The sequence below is a fragment of the Mauremys reevesii genome, linkage group 23 (assembly GCF_016161935.1).
Source record: "Mauremys reevesii isolate NIE-2019 linkage group 23, ASM1616193v1, whole genome shotgun sequence".
Classification (NCBI taxonomy): Eukaryota; Metazoa; Chordata; order Testudines; family Geoemydidae; genus Mauremys; species Mauremys reevesii.
The window spans coordinates 8,947,826-8,973,389 of NC_052645.1; the positions used below are offsets into that span (position 1 = coordinate 8,947,826).

Here is a 25,564-nt window from a genome sequence, read left to right on the forward strand (position 1 = left end):
AGTTTCCCCAGCTGCAACGATCTTTGAGGTGTATGGAAGAAAACCACCATGTGAATGCTATGGACTATTAGCGTCTGCATTACACCCAGGTTTACAGAGATGAGATCTGGACACCTGAATTCTTTTCCTGCCACGGCTGTGCATCTCGGGGGAGGGGGAGAGGGAGGAGAGACAATTCTCTGTGACTCACTTTACCTATCTACAGAGTGAGAGTAACGCTACAGTGCTGCGTCTGGAACTGCCGAGAGCCGATGACCAGGCTGCTGCGCTGTTTCATGGACTGAGTTAATTGACGAGCAGGAAGTGCACCCAGGCAGGGGAGGCGACTCCTGATTGCCCTTCTCCCCAGACAAGCCAATGCAGACCAGTTCCCTCCGAACACTGGGCTACGTGCCCCTGCTGGGCTGGATTCAAAGTCCTGGGGGTGGGAGGATCAAAAACCTATGGGGAGGGGCGGGGGTTAGACACTCTCACAAGGAGGAGCAGAAACTGACCCCATCCCCGGAGTTTAGGGCCGCCCTCAGGAAGCTGAGCCTGTCCAGGTCTCCACTTTGGGATGTCAGACCCTGGGCAAAGCAGACAGGCCTGCTGGCCGTTGGGTGGTCTAAACGCCTTCTCTCCTGCTCGGCTCCTGTTCAGATGAAGCTTTGCGGGGTCACTGTCCCCACATGGGTCACAAACCCCTGACAGACCAGGCATCCTGCTGCAGCCTATGCGCGGGGGACTGGAGCCCAGCACCCGCTCCGAGAGCGGGACGATCGGAGGATGCCAGCCCCCGGGAGGTAAGAGCCTGAGGCCTGATGCCTGAGGGCTGCACTCGGAGAGGCGGCCAGCCCCACACCGTGACCCCTGGGGCCGCGGCTGCACTAGTGAGTGCGGATCCATGGCACTGATGCCTTGGGTGACCGGGGCCAGAGATGGGCAGTGCCGTGTTACAGCTAAAGAGCGAGACCCCTGAGCTAAGCAGGTGGGTGTGAGCGGGGGCAGAGCTTAGCCCAGCAAGAGAAGCGGGAAGAAGTGGATTTATACCACGTGCCCTGAGGTCCGACGGGGGAGAGTGGGAACTCCCCTGACTAGCTGGCCCTGGGGGACTGTCTGCCAAATACCCCCTGCTTCAGAGGGGCAGTGGGCTCTGCTCAGGTGGAAATCAGGGGATCAGAATTCTGCTCTGAGCTCTGCCACTCACTATGTGACCTAGGGCAAGACACCTCCCCTGTCTGAGCCTCACTTTCCCATCTGTAACATGGGCATAATTATACTGGCTTTTCCTTCATGTCTTGTCTATTGGACTGTGAGCTCCTCGGGGCAGGGGGTGGCTCTCCGTGCGTGTTCACACCCCGCCCTCCAACAGCGGGACCCTGATCTCCGCTGGGCACAATCTGAGCACAGCTACAATACAAATAATCATTCGTACATCGCTGCCTAACCCAGGGCTCTGAAAAACCCCCAGAAGATCCAGCCAGGTACTAGGAGAAAAGCCAAGGGCTCTGATTCCTGACTCACATCTGTACACTGGGGTGTCACTCTGCAGAGGTCAGGTCATGTCAGAGATTTCACTGGGCTCTCATCTGAGCCGTAGGGAGCGGCGCACACAGGAGATGGGGGCAGGATGCAGATGGTGTGTTGCAAGAAGAGCCCAATCCATGCCGAGCTGGAGTGTTACTGACACAGAGTGAGGCTGGAAGAGCTCTGCCCCCTCCCAGCCCAGCGAGCTGTTCCAGTTTGACAGTTTCTCTGGTAGGCTGGGGAAATATTTCTGTAGCCGCTCGCTCACTCACTCGCCAATCATGTGATTAGAACAGTTATTTAAAGAGGCAGAATGTGCCTAGATTAGAGAGCAGTCTCCTCTCTCCTCTCCTCTCCTCAGTGCCATACGGCAGCTTGCACGGTCACAGGGCTCAGCATGGCGGAAGCTTTCGCAGGCACCTGGAAGCTGGTGGACAGCAATAATTTTGATGAATACATGAAAGCGATTGGTGAGTGATTGGCAGCATGAAAGGGGGCTGGGATCTGGGAGGTGCAGTGGACAAGCCTTTATTTAAAAGGGAGAATGATGGCTAGGAGATTATTCTTTGCCCTGGAGATACAAGGAGAGCTGCAGACTGGCCAGGAAAAAAGGCAAATAACAGACAGTGAAATCCCAGTATTGGCTGCATTCCCATTGCTGAGCTAAATTCTGTGCATTGTATGCAGGCAAGTGTCCCCTGGGCAGTGGTCTCAGTCGGAAGGGGGTATTTGGGGTAACGTTTTAAACAATGATGTCTTGTCTTCTCTGTCTATTTTACACTGAATTTCCAGTACACGTAGGGCTGGGGCAAATGCTCCTGTTTGAATAGGGCGACCAGATAGCAACTGTGAAAAAACGGGACAGGGGGTGGGGGGTAATAGGTGCCTATATAAGAAAAAGTCCCCCAAAAATGGGATTGTCCCTTTAAAAATGGGGCATGTGGTCACCCTATTTGGAAATGGAAAATATGGGACAAGTGTTATTGGCAGGCAGTGTTACTTAGTGGGCAGAATGGTTTTTCTTTTGTTTTTTAAATAGCAGTTTTTAAACCTAAAATCAAAGGCAAACAGGCTGCTGTGCTGTATTTAAAATGCACACACACACACACACACACAGATACAGAGAGATACACACACACGCAGACACAGGCACACAGATATACATATACACACATACATAGACACAGACACACACACACACATACAGAGAGAGAGAGACACACACACACACACACACACACACACACACACACACACACGCCCCTTTCCGACCTTGATGGGGGCATGGAAGTGGCAGGGTTAATCGCTCTGTCACCTGATTTCTCTGGGAGCAGCTGGGCCCGGCAGGAGGGTGTTCTGCAGGGCTGACAGCTGGATGGGTGTGGGGGAAGGTCTAAATGCAGGAGCTGGCCAGCAAGGTCAGTGTAACGGAGCCCAGCCAAGCCCGGTGTGGATATTTCTACAATCAGACACAAAGGGGAAGCCTGAGTTGCAGATGGCCAAGCAAGGCATGGCGGCTGGCCAGGCTCATCGCTCTCAGCCACAGCGACTTGCTGCGCCAGCATCACTGAGCTCGCAGGCATCAGCCACACCCATGCAATCCCCTCTGCAGGAGCAGGGAGGAGGGTGTTAGTGGCCCTTTGTGTCTGATGCAAGATCCGTCCTCCCCTCTGCCTTGTCATTGCTCTGGCAATGGGAGCTTGGCTTCACTCAGTGCCTCTCCTCTCTGCCGTGCGCCAACTGCTCGGTGCCAGGCAGCATTTGGAGTCATCGCTGGGCGTAGGCCACCCAGAAACCTGCAAGGCTCGGGCAAGTCAGCTGGGCCCAGCAGCAAGCGCTCTGTGCTGCCACCGGGGGGCGCTAGCTACATGTCCAGCAGAATCACAGTGAAGCTGCATGGGCAGAACTGAGGGCAGGATCAGACCCCCCGGTCTCCTCCTTGCGGCATCGGAGGAAAGGGGTTTGCACTGTTGCACTGGACACCCCAGCCGCTTCCAACTCGCCTGGGCTGGGCAGTGTTCTGCTGGGGCGGCTGCTTTGCATGTGACTGACTGCTGGGGCACTGCAGTCTCTAGCATCTGCAAAGCATCCGAGAGGGGCTGCCTGACTCCTCGGGGGACCCCTGCCCTGGCCAGCCTGCCTTAGCTCCCCCGAGGGAAGAGATCTGTCCGGGATGGCGAGTGGCTGCTCCAGCCTTCTCCCTAGCAGATTGTGGGGTCTGCTGTGTAAAATGGCTGCTCCCTTGAATTTGGCTCCTAGAAGCTGTTGCCATTGAATAAACATGGTGGGGACATTTTCCAGTCGTGCGGGTTGGGTGGGGTCCATGGTCCCCCCCCCCCCCGACTGTGACACTGAAATATCAGGGGTGCAAAATGGCCTGGAATAAATGAATGAAACGTTTTGTATGTCTTCCCATGCATACATGCACGTACACGCGCACAGGGAGAAGTCACCCACTTTCACCCCAGTCTGATTATTCCGGGCCAGCTCTGGTCTTCGATTATTTTGGGAGGGTTTTGGCTTCCTGGGAGCAGAGGCCAAGCTGACACTCAGTGCAGAGCCAACTTTGGGCTGCTACTGGGGGAAGCCAGACAAACGTGGGTGAAGATTTTGCAGAAGGGCCTAGTGATTCTGGGTGCCCACCTGGGCACACCTTAAAGGAGAGGGTTTGCAGAGGACAGGTGCTCAGCAACCTTTCAGGTGTCTCAGCATGGGCCCCCCAAATCACTAGTGAAAACCATGCTGCCGTGGGTTGGCGGTGGTCCCTTGCCCTCTGGCTCAGTGGGAAGCCACTCCACCTCACTATGACTCTGGGGTGCCACTCCCTATCAGGGATTAAAGCCGTAGCCTTTAGGCAGGACAGAGCAAGCAAGCAGGCTTCAGGCTCAGGCCCTTAGGTGGGCAGAGCAATACAGTCTGGCAGACGGCAGACAATGCAGGCCTCTTGTCCTAAGGTGAGGAGGCTGCCACCCCAGGGGGAGGTTGGCAGCAGGGGGTAGGGGGACCCGGGCTCACCCTACCCAAGCTGGTCCCAGCCCAGTGGTGGAGTGTTCTGCCACTTGACCAATGGGGATCTGCCCAAAACACACTGCCCGGGGTTCAGGCAACAACAGAAACCAAACTACTGTCTGATGTCCCTGGGCTACTTCCTATTCTCCCACTATAGCGTACCTGTGGCTTGGGGTCATCTCCCATCTCATTGGGGTATATGGCGAGTGGCAGTCCTGGCAGCTCTTCACCTGGTTCGGTCTCCTCCAGGAGCAGGGCAGGGCATGGCACAGCGTGGGTTCAGCTCCGGGGATCTGCAGTGGCTTGGAGACATCTGCTCCATTCCCTGGCTCAGACTCAACTGAGTTAGAGGCATTGCCTTTTATACTTTCTGTCTTGCCCCTTAGCTTCTGGCAGGAGGGATGAGCCCGGCCTGGCTGCAGTCACCGGGATCACAGAGTGACTCTGAGACGTTCCCCTGGTGTTATCTGGACCGTGATCTGCTAGATCACTCCAATCCTTGACTCTGGGAGCCACACATACCCTGCTCCGCTGTGAGAACCCCCACTCCTGGGCTGTTCACGCACAGCCTCTGGCATGTAAGCTGCTCCTTGGATTGTGCAACCGAATGACACTAGTCAATATCTCCGGTCCCAGACACAACCCTAGGAACCTCCATCTTGTAGTGTCCAGTTATGCCTGCTGGATGCTGCAAGCTTATATGAGTTTGTCAATTTAACAAAGAAATTGATATGCACCAGGCTTGTTATCCCAAGGGGAATTTCTGACATGCTTCAAACCAAACACACTGCTTCAGGTAGAATAAACAAACAAATGAATTAACTACAAAGATCGATTTTAAGTGATTGTAAGTCAAAGCACAACAAGTCAGGGGTCAAATGAAATAAAAGCAAAACACATTCTAAGCTGATCTTAACACTTTCAGTGCCCTTACAAACTTAGATGCTTCTCACCACAGGCTGGCTGGTTGCCCTTCAGCCAGGCTCTCCCCTTTGATCAGCGCTTCAGTCGCTTGGTGGTGGTGTCTGTAGATGGAGGTGGAAGAGAGGGGAAGAGCATGGAAAATGACTCTCACTTTTTTCATGTTCTTTCGTCCCTTGTGGCTTCCCCCCTCCCCCCCTTCAGAGTCAGGTGACCATTACCTCATTGCAGTTTCAAACTGACCAAAGGAAGGGGGGTGATTCACTTGAGAGTCCAACAGATCCTTTGTTGCTGCCTAGGCCAGCGTCCTTTGTTCCTGTGAGGCTGGGCTGGGTTTGTCCCGTACATGCCTGATGAGGTGTGAACTGCCCCTGTGCTCTTGGACGGTTTTTGTCTGGGCTTGTTTTAAGCCATGAGGAGACATTCTCAGCCTCATAACTATATCCATGAAATTACAACCTGTAACATCACTATAACAACAATGCTCAGTGCGTCATGAGCCTTCCAAAGGCACCTGACATGACAAACTTTGCATTGGATCCCACACCATCATATTATAAGGATGAACATACATGGGGGTGCAGGGTGGTCCCACAAGGTAGAGAACGTCACAGACTCCTTCCCCTCTACCTCAGTGGGAGGCCACTCCGCCTCACTACACAGGCCCACTTGCTGCGAAGCTCTGTCCCCTCCAGCAGTGGCTAGGCCTGCGCCGGCCGAGGAGAGCAGGTCTTGTAGCTCGGGCAGTAGAGGCTGATGCATTAGGAACCAGGCTCCCAGGTTTGATCCCTGCTGCTGCCAACCTTCCCAGGAGTGTCAGTGTTACACGAGCAGCAAAGAGTCTCGTGGCACCTTATAGACTAACAGATGTTTGGGAGCATGAGCTTTCGTGGGTGAATACCCACTTCACTGGATGCATGTTACATGAGTCATTCTTGGCCCAGGCTTCTCACATTCCCCAGCTGTCACATGCAGGGCAGCTCCAGGTTTTCCGCCGCCCCAAGCAGGGGAAAAAAAAAAAGCCGCAGCAACGCAATCGCGCCGCTCCACTATTCGGCGGCAGGTCCTTTGCTCCGAGAGGGACTGAGGGACCCGCTGCCGAAGACCCAGACGTGCCACCAAAGACCCAGATGTGCCGCCCCAATAGCAGCCGGAGTGCCGCCCCTTGGTATTGGCCACCCCAAGCACCTGCTTCTTTAGCTGGTGCCTGGAGCCGGCCCTGGTGATGTGGTCCCTGCCCCACACAGCTCAGCCCTGAGCAGAGAGGGTGCAGATTAGACCGTCCCTAACCGGTGGTGGTTTCACGGTGAGGATTGTGGCCCAGCTGCTCCTGTCCCTGCAGCAGTGACTGCTACATGTCCCGAAGGGAGGAAACCAGGCACTGAGTCACATGAAGCCAAGCCCTGTTGTGCGTTAATAAGTGCACGTTTGCTCAGGTGGTCCCCCCAGCTGAGCCAACATTTGCTAACCGCTGGCCTATCGCGGGATCACTTGCTGCTTGCCCTTGACACCGTGGCTCCCAGCAGCAAGCGCTCAGCCCTGTAATCACCTCCCAGGTGTTGTGCTAAACATCAGCCCTGGTGCCTCAGCCATAGGGGCCTTCCACATGATCCTGCTGAACTGCACTGAGTCTGCATTGAAATGAGTCTGGCGCATGCTTGGGAACAGTGCAGCTGCCACATAGACGAGGGCGGAGATAGTGGACACTGGGCCAAAATCTGTCCTCTTGCACCTTTGCAGTCCCAAGAAAATCAGCGGGTGGGCAGGGGTGTCCCAGAGACAGCAGCTGGGAGCTTGCAGGTGCGAACGCAGCAGCGCATGTGGATGCTGGGGAAGGGTTAGTGCTCAGCACAGCAGCCCTGATTCAGCAAAGCACTTGAGCACGGGTGGGGGGACTTTTGTCCCTGACTGAACCTGAGCCCAGCTTTCCGTACGACAGACCTTCCGTAAAGGCGCTCTCCAGACAAAAGGCCTGCAGCGTGGGTCCCACAGACACACCGAGCTGCAGCTGTGCGGGGAGATGGGTGCACCTTGGAATCACACAGACACAGTTTGCTTAGTGTGGGAAACCCTCTGTCTCTTTCCTCACTGCCCCCTCCTCGGCGCCTGCCCTATATCCCCGCTGCTCTCCGCTCCCCTACCCACTGCCAGGCCACGGCAGCTGCTCACATTCCTCTGGGCACATCTGTAACCACAAATCCGTTGCTGCAGACGGCCAGATGAGGGCTAGGGAGCCTGCCATGCTGCTGAGGGCTGAGGACCAGCTCCCAGTGGGTGGAAAGGAAGTGGAGCTGGGCCACTGAACAGCTGCCAAAGACCAAGCCCCAAGGGCGTCTCCCATTCTTACCAATGTCCGGAGGGTTGTAAAATACTGACTCTGGGATTCGGGCTATGCAGGGAGCCCAGCACAAACGCTGATACATTTCAGAGCACGGCCCCTCTCCGGGCTCCGGTCAGCTGCTCGCTGGCAGTGATTTGTGGGCAGTGGGCCAAGTTCTCCCTCCGTTAGCTGGGGGGAACGTCCCTCGAGAACTGTGATGGGAGAGGCAACCACGGAACCAAGCGCCCAACTGAGATAACTGAAGACAAGAGGCACCAACGCTCAGGAAATTGCCCAGTGCTTCCTGGAGAGCAACGGATGTTATTTATCAGTTGTGAGTCAGCACAGCTGAGGGGAGAGACCATTTGGGAAGGGGACTTACAGCTACTGAGATGCTGGAGGCCAGGCTCCCAAGCTCTTGGTTGTAGGGAGTCGGAAATGATCACGGGTGTGTCGTCGCACACTTGCCCGTGCCAAGGGGTGACCCATGCAGAAGGCCAAGTGCAAGTGCCTAGTGTGAACCTGTTCCCTGTGGCTCTTGTGTCTCACAAGAAATAGAAAGGAGATAATAGTTCCCCAGGAGTGCGTGGGGAGTCACCCCTTGGCATCGATGGGTGGGGGCGAGGGCAGAATCAGGCCTGATGTGTCTTGTGAGCTCCCATTGGTCGGTGATCTCTCGTCGGGAGCTGTGGGGAGAGGCAGCAAGGGTGAGCTGGGCAGTGACGTGCTGGAGGGAGCGGCCCTGCTTGGAGCTGCACAAGGAAGATCTCGGGCCAAATCTGAGGCTGGTGTCAAATGACGTGGCTCCATTGGAGTCCGTTCACGGCAGCTGAGGATCTGTTCCGCCGCTCCGCGCAGGTAGCCTGCAGCTCCCCCTCAGTGCTGTCCGCTCTTGTTTGTCCCACAGGCGTGGGCTTTGCCATGAGGCAGATAGCAAACCTGACCAAGCCCACCTGCGTCATCGAGCAGGAGGGCGACAAGATCATCGTGAAGACCCAGAGCACCTTCAAGAGCACAGAGATCAGCTTCAAACTGGGGGAGGAGTTCGATGAGACGACGGCCGATGACAGACATGTCAAGGTAGGAGGAACAGTTGGCACCGAGGACAAACAGGACACACACAGGGCAGCCCTAGCCACCAGATGGGGCTGCTGCTAGACAGCCAAGGGCTAGTTTACACTGGGCCCAGGGCCAGCTCCAGGCACCAGCGAAGGAAGCAGGTGCTTGGGCGGCCAATGGAAAGGGGCGGCACGTCCGGGTCTTCGGTGGCAATTCAGCGGCGGGTCCCTCACCCCCTCTCGGAGGGAAGGACCGATCACTGAATTGCCGCTGAAGAATGACTGGGCCACTCAGGAAAATTAATCTGAATTAAAGGTGTGAATTTAAAGTGGATTAGAGAAAACACATTAAATCCCAGTGTGGATGCTCTTATCCAGCATTCACTTTGGAAGTGAATTAAGGTAACTTTAATCCCCTGTGGGAGCACTCTTATTCAGAGTTCATGCAGTTAACTGAACCACCAAACTAATTCAGATTAACTTTTCTGAGTGTCCCCATGTAGACAAGCCCTAATTTAGATCTGTGTCCTGCCCCCAGCATAGCAGATGTAATGCAGGGCTGTGAATCAAATACATGGGTTTCCAAATGGCCAAGGGGGAATAGATATTACTAGAGATGGGCCTGAGCCAAACATCCCCACACTCTCGGGTGTATTTAGAATCTAAACACAGATCTAGATCCAACTTTGCAGTCGGCCTGATCTCTACAATGGGCCAAGGCCCAGGGTCCTTGGCCACCTGGCACCCTCTGCAATCTAGATATGTGGTATCGTAGCACCTACACCCTTCAGTCTGCCTCTCCGGGCCATCCTTCTCACCTACACTCTCTGCCTTGCCTGTGCTGTCTCACTGAGCCTGAAACTCTCCAGCTCAGGGGACGTGTCTTATCTGTGCTGTGCAAAGCCCCGGGGAAAGTGACACTGTTTTGTAATAACTGTCCTGTCAACCAGGAGATTTGTACCCAAGCTCTGTGCCCGTGGCCCCTTGCTCCGGGGGGGCGGTGGGGTGGAGACAGCGGCTCAGAGCCATAAACAGCCAGTGCAAACCAGAAGGGCTTTTGAATCAGAGAGAGGGAGGGCAGAGTAGACGTTTCAAACCTGGACAGCAACAAGTGGCTGAGCCAGGAACCTCCGCGTGCCCCAAGGATCAGAGAAGGGACAGCAGCCGAGGCTGGATTAATTCCCTCCAGTCCAGTGACTAAGGTGAGCGTTCAGATAGGCACCTTTACTGCAGCTGCCAGAGTCCCTTGGGAAAACTCCACCCCAATCTGAGCGGGGCGGGGGGGGGGGGGGTCTCCCTACCTGCCCGAGAGCCCTAGCATCCCTGGACACTGCCTCACCAGAGAGGACAGAGTGAACAGCCCTGCTTAGCGGAGCAACCAGAAAGTACCCAAGAGTTTGTTGTGGGAAAACCTCGGTCTGCTGCAGGGTCGTCACCCCACCTCCTGCGAACACCACCCCGGTGACAGTGGGCTGCTGTGTCCCCTACTGAGCTTGTTAATTGAAGCCTGGGCTGCTGGGCGTAGGTCCTGTCCTCTCCCCTCCCCTGCTGAAAAGCCCTGCCCTCTCCTGGAGCTTCTGAGATCCTCCTCGCGTGGGGCCCTGCACTCAGGTCCTTTCCTCGTTGGCTTCAGTGGGATGCTGCGGAAGAGCTGCCCCCGGGAGCTCAGAGTTGCAAAATCAGATCCTTTGTGAGATAAAATCAAGGGGAAGTTATCCACGCCTGGCTGCCAGGTGCACTGGAAGCTTGTAATGTGAAGGGAAGTTGTGCAAGATAAACACACCCAGCCACATCCAGCCCTCACTTTCCCCAGGGTAAAAGTATGGAGGTTTGCATCCCCCTTTTTGTTTTTTTATGGCACACCAGGAATGCCTGGAAGGGGCTTTCCAGAAACATTTGTTGCATTTTTTTTTTTTTTTTAACATTAGAAATATAGCTTTGCAGCCGCTGTTTTCCGCCAGTGACTGTGGAGAACTGCTGGGGTTCTGCCACCGGGGGTCTGAAGAATGGAGCTTGGTCAATGGGGGAGGGACTGGCGCTTTGATGGGCTGTTTAAAAACGCTGGTTTGGGTAGCCCCCGCTTAATCCAGCGCCTGGTAAACAGTGAAGCGAGAACCTCTCTTTGGGAAAGATTCAAACACTCCCACCCCTCTACGCCGAACGATCCCGCTCCTGATCTCCCCTCTTCCAGGAGTCCGCCAAAGAAACAGGGACGGCAAGTTGGGATATACATAACGGGGGGGAGGGGGAACCCCACAAGCAGGAAAAACCCTTTTTGAGGGGAGGAAACCTGCCTTTTCTAGCCTCTCTATTCATCAGTGGCCCCCACAAAAGGGAGCACGCTCTGGATTTCCACCTCTTCAGGTTACTGTTAGCAAAGAATGCTCCCCTCCCTGGAGCAAAGTGAGATCTGGCTGCACGGACAGGAAGCTGGCACAGGCATGAGGCCCCCAGGCGCCATTAAATACACTTCAAAGAACTCAAACAGGACAGTTTGTGCCCTTTCATTTCACGATGAGGACATCGTCAAGGTTGCTGTGTTACAAAAATAAACCCCAGCCTGCCTTGGGGCTTGTCAAAGGGCTGAGATGCCCAGCGCGCTGGGGCTTCCGCGTGGGCTGTTTGTTGTTAAACCGATTTCTCTCTCGTCAATGTTATTTAGTATCTAAAAGGATCCGGGCCCACTCTGGGTGGGTGCGTGTGCGTACGTGGGGGGCGGGTCCATACCCAAAGTCTGCCCCCTGCTGGAGCGATGCAGTCATTCCCTCGGGGTACAGGCCTCAGGCTGGCCCTTGATGCAGGAGCCAATTTCAGCCTCTGTGCATATAACCTTCCTTGCTTAATTTCTCAGAGCGAGATGGGGCTCCCCCCGTGAGAGTGCTGGGCGGGGGACGTGGGGAGACCCAGGCAGCTGCACTGACACTTCCTGCAGCATTGCAGTGCTGGTAAGGAAGGAAGACAGAAAGGAATGGGGTCAGCCCCCAGAGGTGCGGCAGCGCCCCCCGGTTTGAAGTGGTTTCCATCCTATTCAGGGTTTACAGTTTGGTTCAATGGCTCTCAGCACCCCCACTATACAAATTGTTCCAGCCCCCCAAAGAGGGAGTGGCCAGGCCCAGGACAATCACACTGAGCCCTAATGAGGGATGTAGCAGATGTTATTTTTGAACGGTCTCCACTGGCGCCCCCTGGTGCTTTCTGCCCGTCCCTACGTAGCGCCTCTGCCACTAGCGCACCAGGACTGCCCTTTTACTCACACCCGCCGCCCAGCTAAACGCCAAGACCTGCCCCTTGGCGCGCCAGAGTCCGAATGGCAAAGCTAAGCATGACAATCGGTCACACACCCACCGTGGCTCTGTCATATTCACAGCAGGGGTGTAGCCACGGGTGGGCCTGAGTGGGCTGCGGCCCACCCACTTAGCCTTCAGGCCCACCCAAATCGGGGCTGGAACCAGGGCCGGCTCCAGACCCCAGCGCGCCAAGTGTGTGCCTGGGGCGACAAGCCGCTGGGGGTGCCCTGCTGGTCGCTGTGAGGGAGGCACGCCTGCAGGAGGTCCGCTGGTCCCGCAGATTCGGCGGCAATTCAGCGGTGGGTACGCCGAAGCTGCGGGACCGGGGACCTCCCGCAGGCAAGCCGCCGAATCTCCAGGACCAGGGACCTCCTGCAGGCGTGCTGCCGAATCTCCGGGACCGGGGACCTCCCGCAGGCGTGCCGGCGAATCTCCGGGACCGGGGACCTCCCGCAGGCAAGCCGCCGAAGGCAGCCTGCCTGCCGTGCTTGGGGCGTCAAAAAAGCTAGAGCCGCCCCTGACTCAAACCCACAGGCTGGGACTGCCGACCCCAGCTTGGTGTCCGTCCCGCCGGCCATGTCCCTCTCCTGCCAGCACTGTGTGCTGCTGCCCTGGTCTCTGGCCCCAGCGCTAGCCCTGCCCAGACCCGCCCCCACAAGGCACACTCCCCAGGGCTGCCCGGGGGGGCAAGTGGGGCAATTTGCCCCAGGCCCCTGGACCCTGCAGGGGCCCCCACGAGAATAGAGTATTCTATAGTATTGCTACTTTTTTTTAATGGAAGAGGCCCCCGAAATTGCTTTGCCCCAGGCCCCCTGAATCCTCTGGGCGGCCCTGACACCCCCACCTGGGAGGGGGCGAGTCGTCCCAGCCGGGGGGTGGGTCTGGGGCCAGCGTGTGGCGCCGACAGGAGCGGGATGCAGACAGACGCCGAGGCGGGGTCGGCAGGGGTGGGCAAAGCTCGAGCCCCAGGAGAATGCCCCGCAGCCTATGTGCCCCGAGCAGCCTCAGCTTCGGGTTGGAGGGGCTGGGGGAGGCGGGCCCCCCTCCTTTCTGGCCCCCTCCCTCCCACAGCCCGTCATTGCCCGCCCACCCAAAACCTGGGGCCGCCCCATTCGCCTGCCCTCGCCATGCCACTGATTCACAGCGGGCCCCCCACCCCGAGGCTCCGGCCTTGCAGGGACAGCGCTTAGTGCAGCAGTCTCACCACCCACCAATACAAAGGCTAGAGGGGGGAGGGGTTGTTGGGGTGTCTCCTGCTCCCCAACCTCCAGTGGCTGAACCGATTTCACCTTCCGTAACGCATCCCTCCCCGAGCTGCGGCGCTGCACAGGAGCCTGGCTTGGTGGCGAGTGAGCATGTCCCCCTCTAGATGTGGGCCCAGGACTGCGTTTAATCCCCTTCACAGCCAGGGAAGGCGTTGCAGAGAAGTGACGGGCTTTGCCCACGACCCCCACAACAAGCCGGGGCAGAGAACAGAGCCTGGAGCCCCGGATAGGAATAAGGAACGGCTCCCTTCAAGGAAATTGCATGTTAAGGGGAGTGTTTGAGAGAGTCCCATAATCTATGGTACAAGCTGGAAAATCTATGTAAATAGCTAAAGATACTTAGCACTTTACATAAGACACTTTCTACCACATCACAAAGTTGGGCAAGTATCAATGCCTCCCCCCGCCCACACACCTCCTTTTTGCATATGGGGAAACTGAGGCACAGAGCAGGGACGTGACAGTAAGAGGTGTTGAAGGTCAGTGGCAGGGTGGAGAATAAATGTAGGTCCTATCCATACACATGCATGGCCATGCATGACTCCCGGTTACAGCAGGTTATAACTTGCAGTAAAACAACAGGAAAATACATTGCTATGGGGCTCTGTAAGATCCTGGGCCTATATTCACTAGCCAAAATGTTCAGCTGATTCTATTGTGTGTGGGTGGCGTGGAGGTGGGTGGTCGACTCACCCTGGGCAGCCTGAGTAAGAGCATCTCGTGATGGCACTGGAGAGCTTCAGAAAAACATACAGGGTGACGAGGTCTGATGAAATCTACACTAAACTCACCTTGGCTTCCCATATGGAGCAAGCAGGCGTGAACTGCTCAGGACTGTTCTTTGTAGGCTGCGCACGTGCCCTTCAGGTGCCCTTGGGCAGCTGGCCAGAGGGTAAAGAATAGCAGGAAGAGCAGGACGGCAGCACAATAACCTCCCGCCCGAGGCAGCCGCTGCAGAGCTGTACTGATCTCGGCCCAAAGCTGTGTGGCTTGGTGGTGAGCACCCACCAACCCTTGACCAAGGGGCGGGGCTACTCAGGAAGACCAGGGCTCTAAAAAGCCCACTCCTAAGTGGCCAGAGGAGCTAGCAAACAGGAGCAGTTAGCAGAGGAGTTTTGCAAGGGAGTTCTCCAGGTGAAGGAGGAGTGATTACGTGACTCTTGGGCAGGGCTGGCCTTACCATGAGGCGAACTGAGGCCTCAGGTGCCAGACTGGGAGGAGGGGTGCCACTAGGAGCCAGAGTGTAGAAAATGGTGTTTGCTGCTGGTGCATATGTATTCTCCCTGCTCTAGATGCACAGAGATGGTGGAGTGCTGTGCTGGAGGAAGGAGGGCACAAGAGACACAACAGGCAGGCAGGAGAAAAGGTGAGAGGGAATAACAGAAAGCAGCAGGAGCTGCAGGGAAAGAGAGGAGGAGGAGCCTCTTATGTACCTCTCCAGCACCCCCAAGAGCCTGGACTGATTCACACCAGCTTTTCAGGGAGCTTCCTGTTTCCTGCTGCTTCCCTGAACCCACTTGAGGAGAACAGGCAGTCAACTGAAGTAGTAGGAGCCAGTTAGACCCTTAAGAGGCTGATATCTTCCCTCACTCAGGCCCGGCTACCAGCCTGCTTATTTGTCCCCTTCAATTGGGTGTTGAGAGCCACTCTAGCTGGCACAGAACAGGAGTCATGAGTGAAAGAAGAAAACACCCCTCTGGGGCAGCATTCAGAAAAAGAAAGAACGCAAAGGAAGCTTTTCTATCTAAGCAGGAAGGAGCTCTCCTGAGATACAGAGACACACATGTTCACGGTGATTCTTCCGGCCCCAGTGAGGATGGGAGTGGTGAGCAGATGCCTGATTTTTCCAGTCAGTCAGAGTGCAGGTGACCTGGCAGCTACTGCAGCATCCATATCTCCATCTCAAGTGGATGCAACCACGCACATTCCTGAAGAAAAGTGTAGATCAGAGAGAGTGTGGTGGAGGTGCAAGAAACAGCTGGTGCTGAGTTTAGTTCCTTAAGTCAAGATGATCCAGGACTGTGGATCCACTTGAGCAGTAGCCTGAGGGACTTCCTTGTACTGTATGGGCCACAGCAAGTGAAAAAGTTCATGTTCCCCAAACACAATGAAAACAGAAGTTTCCATCCAACACATTACTGGTGTGAAATCTCCATTGGTGACAAAGTGGAGAGGCCATGGCTTATGTACTCAAAACCCCAGAATGCTGCACACTGTTTTTGTTGCAAACTCTTCCAGTCTAATGTTCCAGCCACATTGGGTTCTACAGGAACAAAGGACTGGAAGAATCTGGCTAGAAATCTGGCATGCCATGAGAAGGCAGCAAATCACCAGAGAGCATTCCATAGGTGGAAAGAGCTTGAGATGAGACTAAGGTTAAAGGCCACCATAGATGATGAGCATCAAGAGAAGATTGCATCAGAGTCTCTACTGGCAAAATGTTCTGAAAAGGCTCATTGCCATTGTGAGAATGCTTGCTACCCAAAACCTAGCACTGCATGGCACTTCAGATCAGCTCTATGTGCCAAACAATGGACACTTCCTTAAAATTGTGGAGCTGATGGCTGAGTTTGATGCTGTACTCCAGGAGCATCTAAAGAAGAGTCACCACCCAAGAAATGTACACACACCACTACCTTGGAAAAACAATTCAAAATGAGGTCAGACAGTTACCGGAAACAAAAGTCAAACAGAAGATTTTGGCAGATCTGAAGTCAGCAAGATATTACTCTGTTATTCTGGACTGCACACCTGACATCAGCCATATGGAACAAATGACTTTAACGGTACGTTTTGTAACAACAACAGAACCTAGTGAAAATGTCCCTGCAATCACGGCCGGCTCTAGGTTTTTTGCCGCCCCAAGCAAAAGAATTTTTGGCTGTCCCCCACCACAGCTCTGGGCTTCCCCCTGCACCCCCTGCCGCCCCAGCGCTGGGCTCCTTCCTTTCCCCTCCACCCGCACTCTCCTGCCACCCCAGCCCTGGGCTCTCCCCCACAATCTGCACCCTCCTGCTGTCCCAACCCTGGGTCACTGGTAACGCTCCCAGGCCAGGTCATTCAGCAGGAATTTTGGATGTGCACAAAACACAGAGAGGATTGGTTCGCATGTGGCTACAGAACTGCAGTAAAGTGGAACAATTTTCAGCTTGTGTGATTGGAGGAGATCTGGATGCATATTATAAGACTGTCCTCCATAAATGAGGAAAAGTTGAGGTGCCTTTATTATTCTTTTGTTCCACTCTTTCTTTCTATGGGGAATTTGCCAATGCAATATCACTGTCTTCCTCTTAAACAAATAAAACTTAAAAAAAAAAAGACAATGACTGTTGAAAATAGCAATTCCAGTCCTAATAACCACTGGGAAGCATTTCTTGCTTCTTCATTTCTTATCCTACTTTTTCTACAGCAAGTTACACTGGATCAGTATATTTGATTTGGGAGAAATGAAGTAACAGCTGCCCAAACTGAGATTGAGCACTCCTGAATGCTGAGGTGTTCAAATCTGGAAGGCAGGTGCTAGATTCCCTTTCTGAATATTAGCTACATCTGGAAAGGAAAAGTCAATTTCTGCTTCCATGGCTCAGAAGTGGAAATCCTCCTACGTGGCTGGTACTGTATCTAAAGCTGCCGAAGTCCCCTAACAGAGCCTCCCCTCCCTTACTTTTCATTTTAAATTCTAGTGGGATCCACTTACCTTCCTTGCTAGTCTTCAGATAGAGAGGGGCACTGTCCCCCCCAATTCCTTCTTTGTAGGCTGCAAGGTGAGGTCACACCAGTATCCCTAATGCAGCCTGGGGAAGTCTTCTGAAGGGGATATCTGGGGCAAAGCCTTCTACTCCTTGGGCACACTTGTTCCCCATTCACAGTGCCACCCCTTTCAACTCACAGCAAGCTGCAGTATGGCTCAACTACCTCACTCCCTCCCCCTCCCTTTCCTGTTGATAGCTGCCAAGGGATTGCTGGGAAATGTAGTTCTTTCCCTGCTCCAGGGCTGGCTCTATAGGCAGGGAGCTAGGCAAGGAACTACAGCTCCCAGGGTCCCATGGGTTCTCAGCTTCCATGCTGGATCCCCAGCTGCTCCGTGGCTCCGCTTCTGCAGGGTTGTGAGAGGGGAGGAAGTGAGTATTAAAAAAAAAAAAAAAGGATGGCCCAAATGCCGCCCCCTGGAAATGTGCAGCCCCAAGCACCTGCTTGTTTTGCTGGTGCCTAGAGCCAGCCCTGCCCGCAATGGTGACTGTCAGAGAGCCTTTTCTAGAATTTATTGACATTGATGATACTACAGGAGCTGGTATGACAAATGTGCTTCTTAAAAAGCTGGAAGATACAGGAATTGCGATAGCTGACATGAGAGGGCAGGGCTACAATAATGGTGCCAATATGAGAGGAAAGAACAGAGGAGTGCAGACACAGAGTTAAACCTTTGAGCTTTTTTTGTCCCATGCAGTTCTCATTCATTGAACTTGGTGGTCAGTGATGCAGCATCAGCTTCTAGTGAGGCTGCTGAATTTTGTAACGTAATTCAAAGCATCTATGTATTTTTCTCTGCATCAAGTCATCGATGGCAAATTTTGAAGCAACATCTGGGAACATTCTCTCTGACACTGAAACCACTGAGTGCCACATGATGGGAAAGTCGACTGGAGATGATAAAGCCTATCAAACACCAAATTGGGAAGACAGATGATGCCATAGTTGCCATTATGGAGGATAATGCTATGACAGGAACTGTTCATGGGAGAACAGTGGCAGAGGGAAATGGAATCACCAGAAACATACATAACTTCAAATTTCTGTGTGGCTTAGTGTTGTGGCATGACACACTGTTTGAAATAAATGGTGTAAGCAAGAGACTCCAAGGTGTTGACCGTGATATATCTGGAGCAGTGGAACAACTGGACAAAGCAAAGTGACACCTACAGTCTTACCAGTCAGATGAGGGATTTCAAAACATTCTGAAGAGTGCACAGAAGTTGGCAGAGGAACTTCACACTGGAGCTATTTTCCCACCCATTCAAGAATGCAAGAGTCACCGAAGAAGACGACATTTTGATTCTGAGGCACGGGATAATCCTATAAGAGACCCCAAACAACAATTCAAAGTTGAATTCTTTAACCAGGTGCTAGATTGTGCAATACAGTCAGTTGAAGAACGTTTCATGCAGCTCAAGGAACACAGCAGTATATTTGGGATGTTGTACGATATTCCAAAACTCCTCACTATACCAGAAGACCTACACCAGCAATGCAGGGCACTAGAGACAGTGTTGACACATGATGACATGTGCGATATTGATGCGAGTGATTTAGGTGATGAACTGAAAGCCCTTTCAAGATACATTTCAGCAGGATCAACTCCAAAGGCTGTTCTGGAATATATGTGCACAAATAAGATGACCACCCTCTTTCCAAAGGCTTTTGTTGCTCTGCGCATACTTCTAGCACTTCCTGTAACAGTTGCCAGTGGAGAACGCAGCTTCTCCAAGCTGAAGTTAATAAAAACACATCTACGCTCCACACTGACACAGGAGAGTCTGGTCGGCCTTGCGACCATCTCAATAGAGCTTGCGCTGGCCCAGACTGTGGACCTTCAAAGCTCCCCGCCTCAGGTGCCAAAATGTTGTGGGCCGGCCCTGCCCTTGGGGCAGGTTTGTTGTCTGTTGTGTGTGTGTTTGTGTTCGTTGTGGTGTGCTTGCTGCAGGACGGAAATATCCCATGCAGTCTGTTTGTTTGGGGGACTGTGTGCTGACCGTGTGGGTGCTGAGCCTAGTGGCCTGCTAGGTAAGGCTGGGAGCTGAGAGCTTCTTAACGAGGCTTTGATCCCTAATCTTTTAAGCACCCATCAACCCTTAACCAAGGGTGGGGGCTACTCAGGAAAACCAGGGCTTTAATAAGCCCACTCCTAAGCAACCGGAGCAGTGGCTAACAGGGGAGTTTTGCGAAGGAGTTTGGGGGATACACGTAACATTCCTTAAACTTCTTTAAACTTAAGCTACAAAACATCCCAATTAAAAACAAAACAAAACAACAAAGGCACCAGCTGCAGGAGTAAAAAGAGACTGCAGGGTAAAGTCCAGCAACAGAGTGGGGGCTACCCAGGTTATTGCACCCAAGGCAGCATGTCTGATTACCTGCCCTATGGGCAGGTGCCATATATGTGCATTCAGTGCAAGGAGCTCTTGGTCCTCAGAGACCGTGTACAGCAGGGAGTCTCAAACTGTGGGTCGGGACCCCTCAGGGGGTCGCGAGGTTATTAAATGCAGGGTTGAGAGCTGTCAGCTTCCACCCCAAACCCCACTTTGCCTCCAGCATTTATAATGGTGTTAAATATATAAAAACATGTTTTTAATGTATAAGGGGAGGGTGTCGCACTCAGAGGCTTGCTATGTGAAAGGGGTCACCAGTACAAACGTTTGAGAACCCTGCTGTACAGGCTTTGGGGGCCAGGCTGGCTGAGCTGGAGGAGCTAAGGGAGACAGAGAGGTACATAGGTGAGACACAGCAGAACGGTTCCACCCATTACCGGGTTTACCATGGTGCCAGTGGCTCCGTGGCGCCAGGCCCACACTCAGAAGGGGCCCATACCGCTCGCTTCCTCCCCTTAGTGCGTGGAGCAGCACACTGGTTACTGCGGAGTTCAGCCCCAGAGAACACCTGACCCCCACCTCGCAGGCTTGGCTAATCCCTGGGGCGAGCAGACCGCCAGCCCTCACCCCACCCCCCCGGGATATGATACACTGTATCAGGGCCCTGATACATTGTATCCCCCCTGCCCAACCAGAGACAGGCAACAACGTTCCAGACCAGCCCTCACCCTCTGCCCACAGGGATCCAGCCTGGGAGCTGAGAGCCCAAAGTACCCCCGGAGCTGTAGTTCCTGGGTCAGCTCCCTGCCTGGAAAGCTCGCCCTGGAGCAGGAAAGGAACTACATCTCCCAGCATCCCCTGGGCTGCCATCACCCAGGAAAGGAGGGGAAGCTGCCGGGGGCTGTTGAGACCTGATGCAGGGAGCGTGCTGTGAATGGGGAGCTGGCTGCTAGAAGAGGGTGGTGCTGTGAATGGGGAACATGGAGGCACAAAGAGTAAAAGACTTCTCCAGATTGGATTAGGGATGCTAGTGGCCTCGGCTGGCAGCCCCCAAAGAAGGAATTGCGGGAATGAATGCACAGTGTGCCTCTATCTCAGTGGTTCTCACAGTTTCGTACCGGTGACCCCTTTCACACAGCAAGCCTCTGAGTGTGCCCTCCCCCTTAGAAATTAAAAACACTTGTTTACATATTTAACACCATTATAAAGGCTGGAGGCAAAGTGGGGTTTGGGGTGGAGACTGATAAGTCTATCTGAAGCCTAGCAAGGCTCAGAGTTATGTGGACCCCACCAGGGGAAGTTAAAATGATAAGGAAGGAAGGGAAGGCTCTACTAGAGGACCTGGGCAGCTTTAGATACCAGGCACACAGGAGGATGTGACTCGGTTTCCACTCCTGAGCCAAGGAAGCAGAAATTGGCTTTTCCTTTCCGGATTTAGCTAACATTCAGAAAGGGAATCTAGCACCTGCCTTCCAGATTTACACCCTCAAAGTTCAGGAGCGCTCAAGTTCAATTTGGGCCACTCTCTGTTACTTCATTTCTCCCAAGTCCAATACTGACCCACTGTAAATTTCTGTAGAAAAAGTACGATAAAATTGAGCAACAAATGTTGGCATCTTCCCAGTGCTAACTAGGACCAGAATTGCTATTTTCAACAACCATTACCCTTTTTTTAGTTTTGTTTCCTGTAAAAACATAAAAAGAAGACGACAAGTTCTCCACAGAAACTAAGATTGCAACAACAGCAAAGGCACCTCAACTTTTCCTCATTATGTGGGACAGTCTTACAATATGGACCCAGATATCCTCCAATCACACAAACTGAAAATTGTTCCACTTTACTGCAGTTCTGTAACCATGCAGGAACCAGTCCTGTGTTCTATGCACATCCAACATTCCTACTGAATTCAGAAGTGCCTTGCGTTTGTAACCATACCACCTGATATTTTCAGACCTTGTAAGCTAAGCATGTTTACGTTTAGTAGAGGAGTGGGAGACCTCTCAGAAAAAGTTACGTGTTGCAGGAGGTGTTGATTATTCCACCCCTGGTCTGACAGCCTCTGTGCTGTTGAGGAGGATGAAAGTCTCAGGGAAGGAGAACATCCAGCTGTAGCAGAGGGAAATGATCCCATAGTTGGGACCCTCCTTCCAGATGATGTTGTGGTAACCTCTCGCACTGAGGATACCTCTCCAGGGGAGGGAACTCCAGTCATTAGGAAGAGACAGGCATTAGTAATGGGAGATTCGATCATTAGAAACATAGATCGCTGGGTTTGCGATGACTGGGAGAACCATATGGTGACTTGCCTACCTGGTGCGAAGGTTGCAGATCTCTCGAGACATCTACATAGGCTTATGTAGTGCTGGGGAGGAGCTGGTGGTCGTGGTACAAGTAGGTACCAATGACATAGGGAAGGATAGGAGGGAGGTCCTGGAGGCCAAATTTAGGCTGTGAGGTAAGAGATTGAAGTCCAGGACCTCCATGGTAGCATTCTCTGAAATGCTTCCAGTTCCACACGCAGGGCAAGTTAGACAGGCAGAACTGCAGGTTCTCAATGCATAGATGAGACGATGGTGTAGGGAGGAGGGGTTAAGATTTATTAGGAACTGGGGAAACTTTTGGGAAAGGGGGAGCCTATACAGGAAGGATGGGCTTCACCTAAACCAAAGTGGAACCAGACTGCTGACGCTTAAAATTAAAAAGATCATAGAGCAGTTTTAAAATTAAGGGCTGGGGGAAAGCCGACAGGTGCAGAGGAGCACGTGGTTTGGACATCCCTTAGAGGATGATCTATAAATGGAGATTCCCTATGTCCTAATAAGGAGGAGAGGATGGAAGATGATATAATACAGGTAGGATCTGATGAGAAACAGTCAAATGAAAAAAAGTCCCATTCAATTACATCCTGTAATGGCAGGCAGCTAAAAAGTGACAGGTTTTTAAAGTGTCTATATACCAATGCTAGGAGTCTAAATAATAAGATGGGTGAACTAGAGCGCCTCGTATTAAATGAGGATATTGATATAACAGACATCACAGAAACTTGGTGGAATAAGGATAATCAATGGGACACAGTAATACCAGTGTGCAAAATATATCAGAATGACAGAACAGGTCATGCTGGTGGGGGAATGGCACTATATGTGAAAGAAAGCATAGAATCAAACAAAGTAAAAATCTTAAATGAACCAAACTGTACCATAGAATCTCTATGGATAGTAATTCCATGCTTGAATAATAAGAATATAGCAGTAGAGATATATTACAGACCTCCTGACCAGGATGGTGATAGTGACTGCAAAATGCTCAGGGAGATTAGAATAAAAAACCCAATAATAATGGGGGGATTTCAACTATCCCCATATTGACTGGGTACATGTCACGTCAGGATGGGAGGCAGAGATAAAATTTCTTGACACCTTAAATGACTGCTGCTTGGAGCACTATTCCTGGCACCCACCAGAGCAGAGTCCTAAGTGGAGCACAGGATCAGGTCCAAGAGGTGAATAGAGCTGAACCGCTCGGTAATAGTGACCATAATATAATTAAATTTAACATCCCTGTGGCGGGGAAAACTCCACAGCAGCCCAGCACTGTAGCATTTAATTTCAGAAAGGAGAACTACACAAAAATGAGGTTAGTTAAAGAGACATTAAAACGTACAGCACCAAAAGTAAAATCCCTGCAAGCTGCATGGAAACTTTTTAAAGACATCATAATAGAGGCTCAACTTAAATGTATACCCCAAATTAAAACACATAGTAAGAGAACCAAAAAAGAGCCACCCTGGCTAAACAACAAAGTAAAAGAAGCAGTGAGCGGCTAAAAAGCATCCTTTAAAAAGTGGAAGTTAAATCCTAATGAGGAAAATAGAAAGTAGCATAAACTTTGGCAAATGAAGTGTAAAAATATAATTAGCAAGGCCAAAAAGGAATTTAAAGAACAGCTAGCCAAAGATTCAAAAAGTAATAGCAAGAACATTTTAAAGTACACGAGAAGCAGGAAGCCAGCGAAATAACCAGTGGGGCCCCAGACGGTCAAGATGCTAAAGGCGCACTCAAGGACGCTAAGGCCATTGCGGAAAAACTCAATGAATTCTTTGCATTGGTCTTCACGGCTGAGGATGTGAGGGAGATTCCCAAACCTGGGCCCTTCCTTTTAGGTGACAAATCTGAGGAACTGCCCCAGACTGAGGTGTCATTAGAGGTGGTTTTGGAACAAACTGATCAGCTAAACAGTAATAAGTCACCAGGACCAGACGGTATCCACCCAAGAGTTCTGAAGGAACTCAAATGTGAAGTTGCAGGACTACTCACGGTCGTCTGTAACCTATAATTTAAATCAGCGTCTGTACCAAATGACTGGAGGAGAGCTCATGTGACGCTGTGACCGGGATCCTAGTGGGGAGTCACTCAATTAGGGTGAACTGCAAAGAATGGGGCAGACAATCCCCATAAAGCTGGTGGAGATTCCAATCCTTAGATTTACCAAACCAGCATAAAACAGCTTCTTTATTCCCTCACTGGTTACTCAGAAGTCCAAACAACACAGTTCCCTTAATGTGATCCAGCCTCAGGCCTCCATCCAGGTACCCACGTCAAATATGATGAAAATGTCTGTAAATCATATTTCATCATATATAAGGAAAGGTTCTACCAATCCCAGAGGATCGGACACGTTACCTCCCAGGTTAATGAATGTTTCAGATCTTACCCAAATACATGCTACAGCCAATTCTTATTAACTGAACTAAAATGTATTAAAAAACAAAAGAGAGGGAGTATGGTTAAAAGATCAGTGTACATACAGACATGAGTTCAATCCACTGAGGTGCAGATTCATAGCAGAGATGGGTGAGCTTCGTAGCTGCAAAAAGTTCCTTTAGAACTCAGTTCATAGGTCATAGTCCAATGTCCAAATCTCATATTCAGGGCATGCCGGCATAACTGGGACCTCAGTCTTGAGACTCAAACTTCCCCTGATGAAGCCTAAGCAGATCTGAGACGACAGACTCAGGATCCAAGGATCTTTTATACAATTTCATGTTTTTTGACAAGTTGGGAGTTCAAAAGGTAAATAGGCTGACTTTGAAGGAGGTCCATCACTGGTACTTAGCTATAGAATTAACATAAGGCAATTTGCTTGTTCCTCCACCAATCACAGATTATTTGCTATCCATTTCAAAGAGAGATGAATACCAAGATATCCTGTGTTTACAATTCATTTAAATGCTAGGATCTTCTTTTGACCTCTGAATGATCAGAATACAGCATAGACAGGGACTGCTGAGTACATTGTTGACCCTACTCATACATATGTAAAAAATACATGAAACCACAAATATTATCTCCCCACATTCTTCTGTGGGTTATTTATTTTGCAGGATGCTTAACCCTTTCTAGCCATGCATCTCAGATGCCAATTTTTAAAAAGGGCTCCAGAGGAGATCCCAGCAATTACAGACCAGTAAGCGTGATTTCAGTACCAGGCAAACTAGTTGAAACTGTAGTAAAGAACAAAATTGTCAGACACACAGATGAACATAATTTGTTGAGGAAGAGTCAACGTGATTTTCGTAAAGGGAAGTCATGCCTCACCACTCCACTAGAATTCTTTGAGGTGGTCAACAAGCATGTGGACAAGGGGGATCCAGTGGCTATAGTGTATTTAGATTTTCAGAAAGCCTTTGACAAGGTCCCTCACCGAAGGCTCTTAAGCAAAGTAAGCTGTCATGGGATAAGTGGGAAGGTCCTTTCATGGATTGGTAACTGGTTGAAAGATAGGAAACAAAGGGTAGGAATAAATTATCAGTTTTCAGAATGGAGAGGTAAATAGTGGTGTCCCCCAGGGGTCTGTACTGGGACCAGTCCTATTCAATATATTCATAAATGATCTGGGAAAAGGGGTAAACAGTGAGGTGGCAAAATTTGCAGAAGGTACAAAACTACTCAAGATAGTTAAGTCCCAGGCAGACTGAGAAGAGCTACAAAAGGATCTCTCAAAACTGGGTGACTGGGCAACAAAACGGCAGATGAAATTCAATGTTGATAAATGCAAAGTAATGCACATTGGAAAACATAATCCCAACTATACATATAAAATGATGGGGTC

The 25,564-nt window shown here is 51.8% G+C and overlaps 1 protein-coding gene across 1 annotated transcript in view; it reads left to right on the forward strand.

The window, feature by feature from the left end:
* Window positions 1–1,735: 1,735 nt before the first annotated feature.
* FABP3 (fatty acid binding protein 3) overlaps window positions 1,736–25,564 on the forward strand; it is a 28,733-nt gene continuing 4,904 nt past the window's right edge. The window contains exons 1-2 of the mRNA XM_039511909.1: window positions 1,736–1,976; window positions 8,664–8,836. Coding sequence (XP_039367843.1) covers window positions 1,904–1,976; window positions 8,664–8,836 — 246 coding nt within the window. The 5' untranslated portion in view covers window positions 1,736–1,903. The remainder of the gene's footprint in view (window positions 1,977–8,663; window positions 8,837–25,564) is intronic.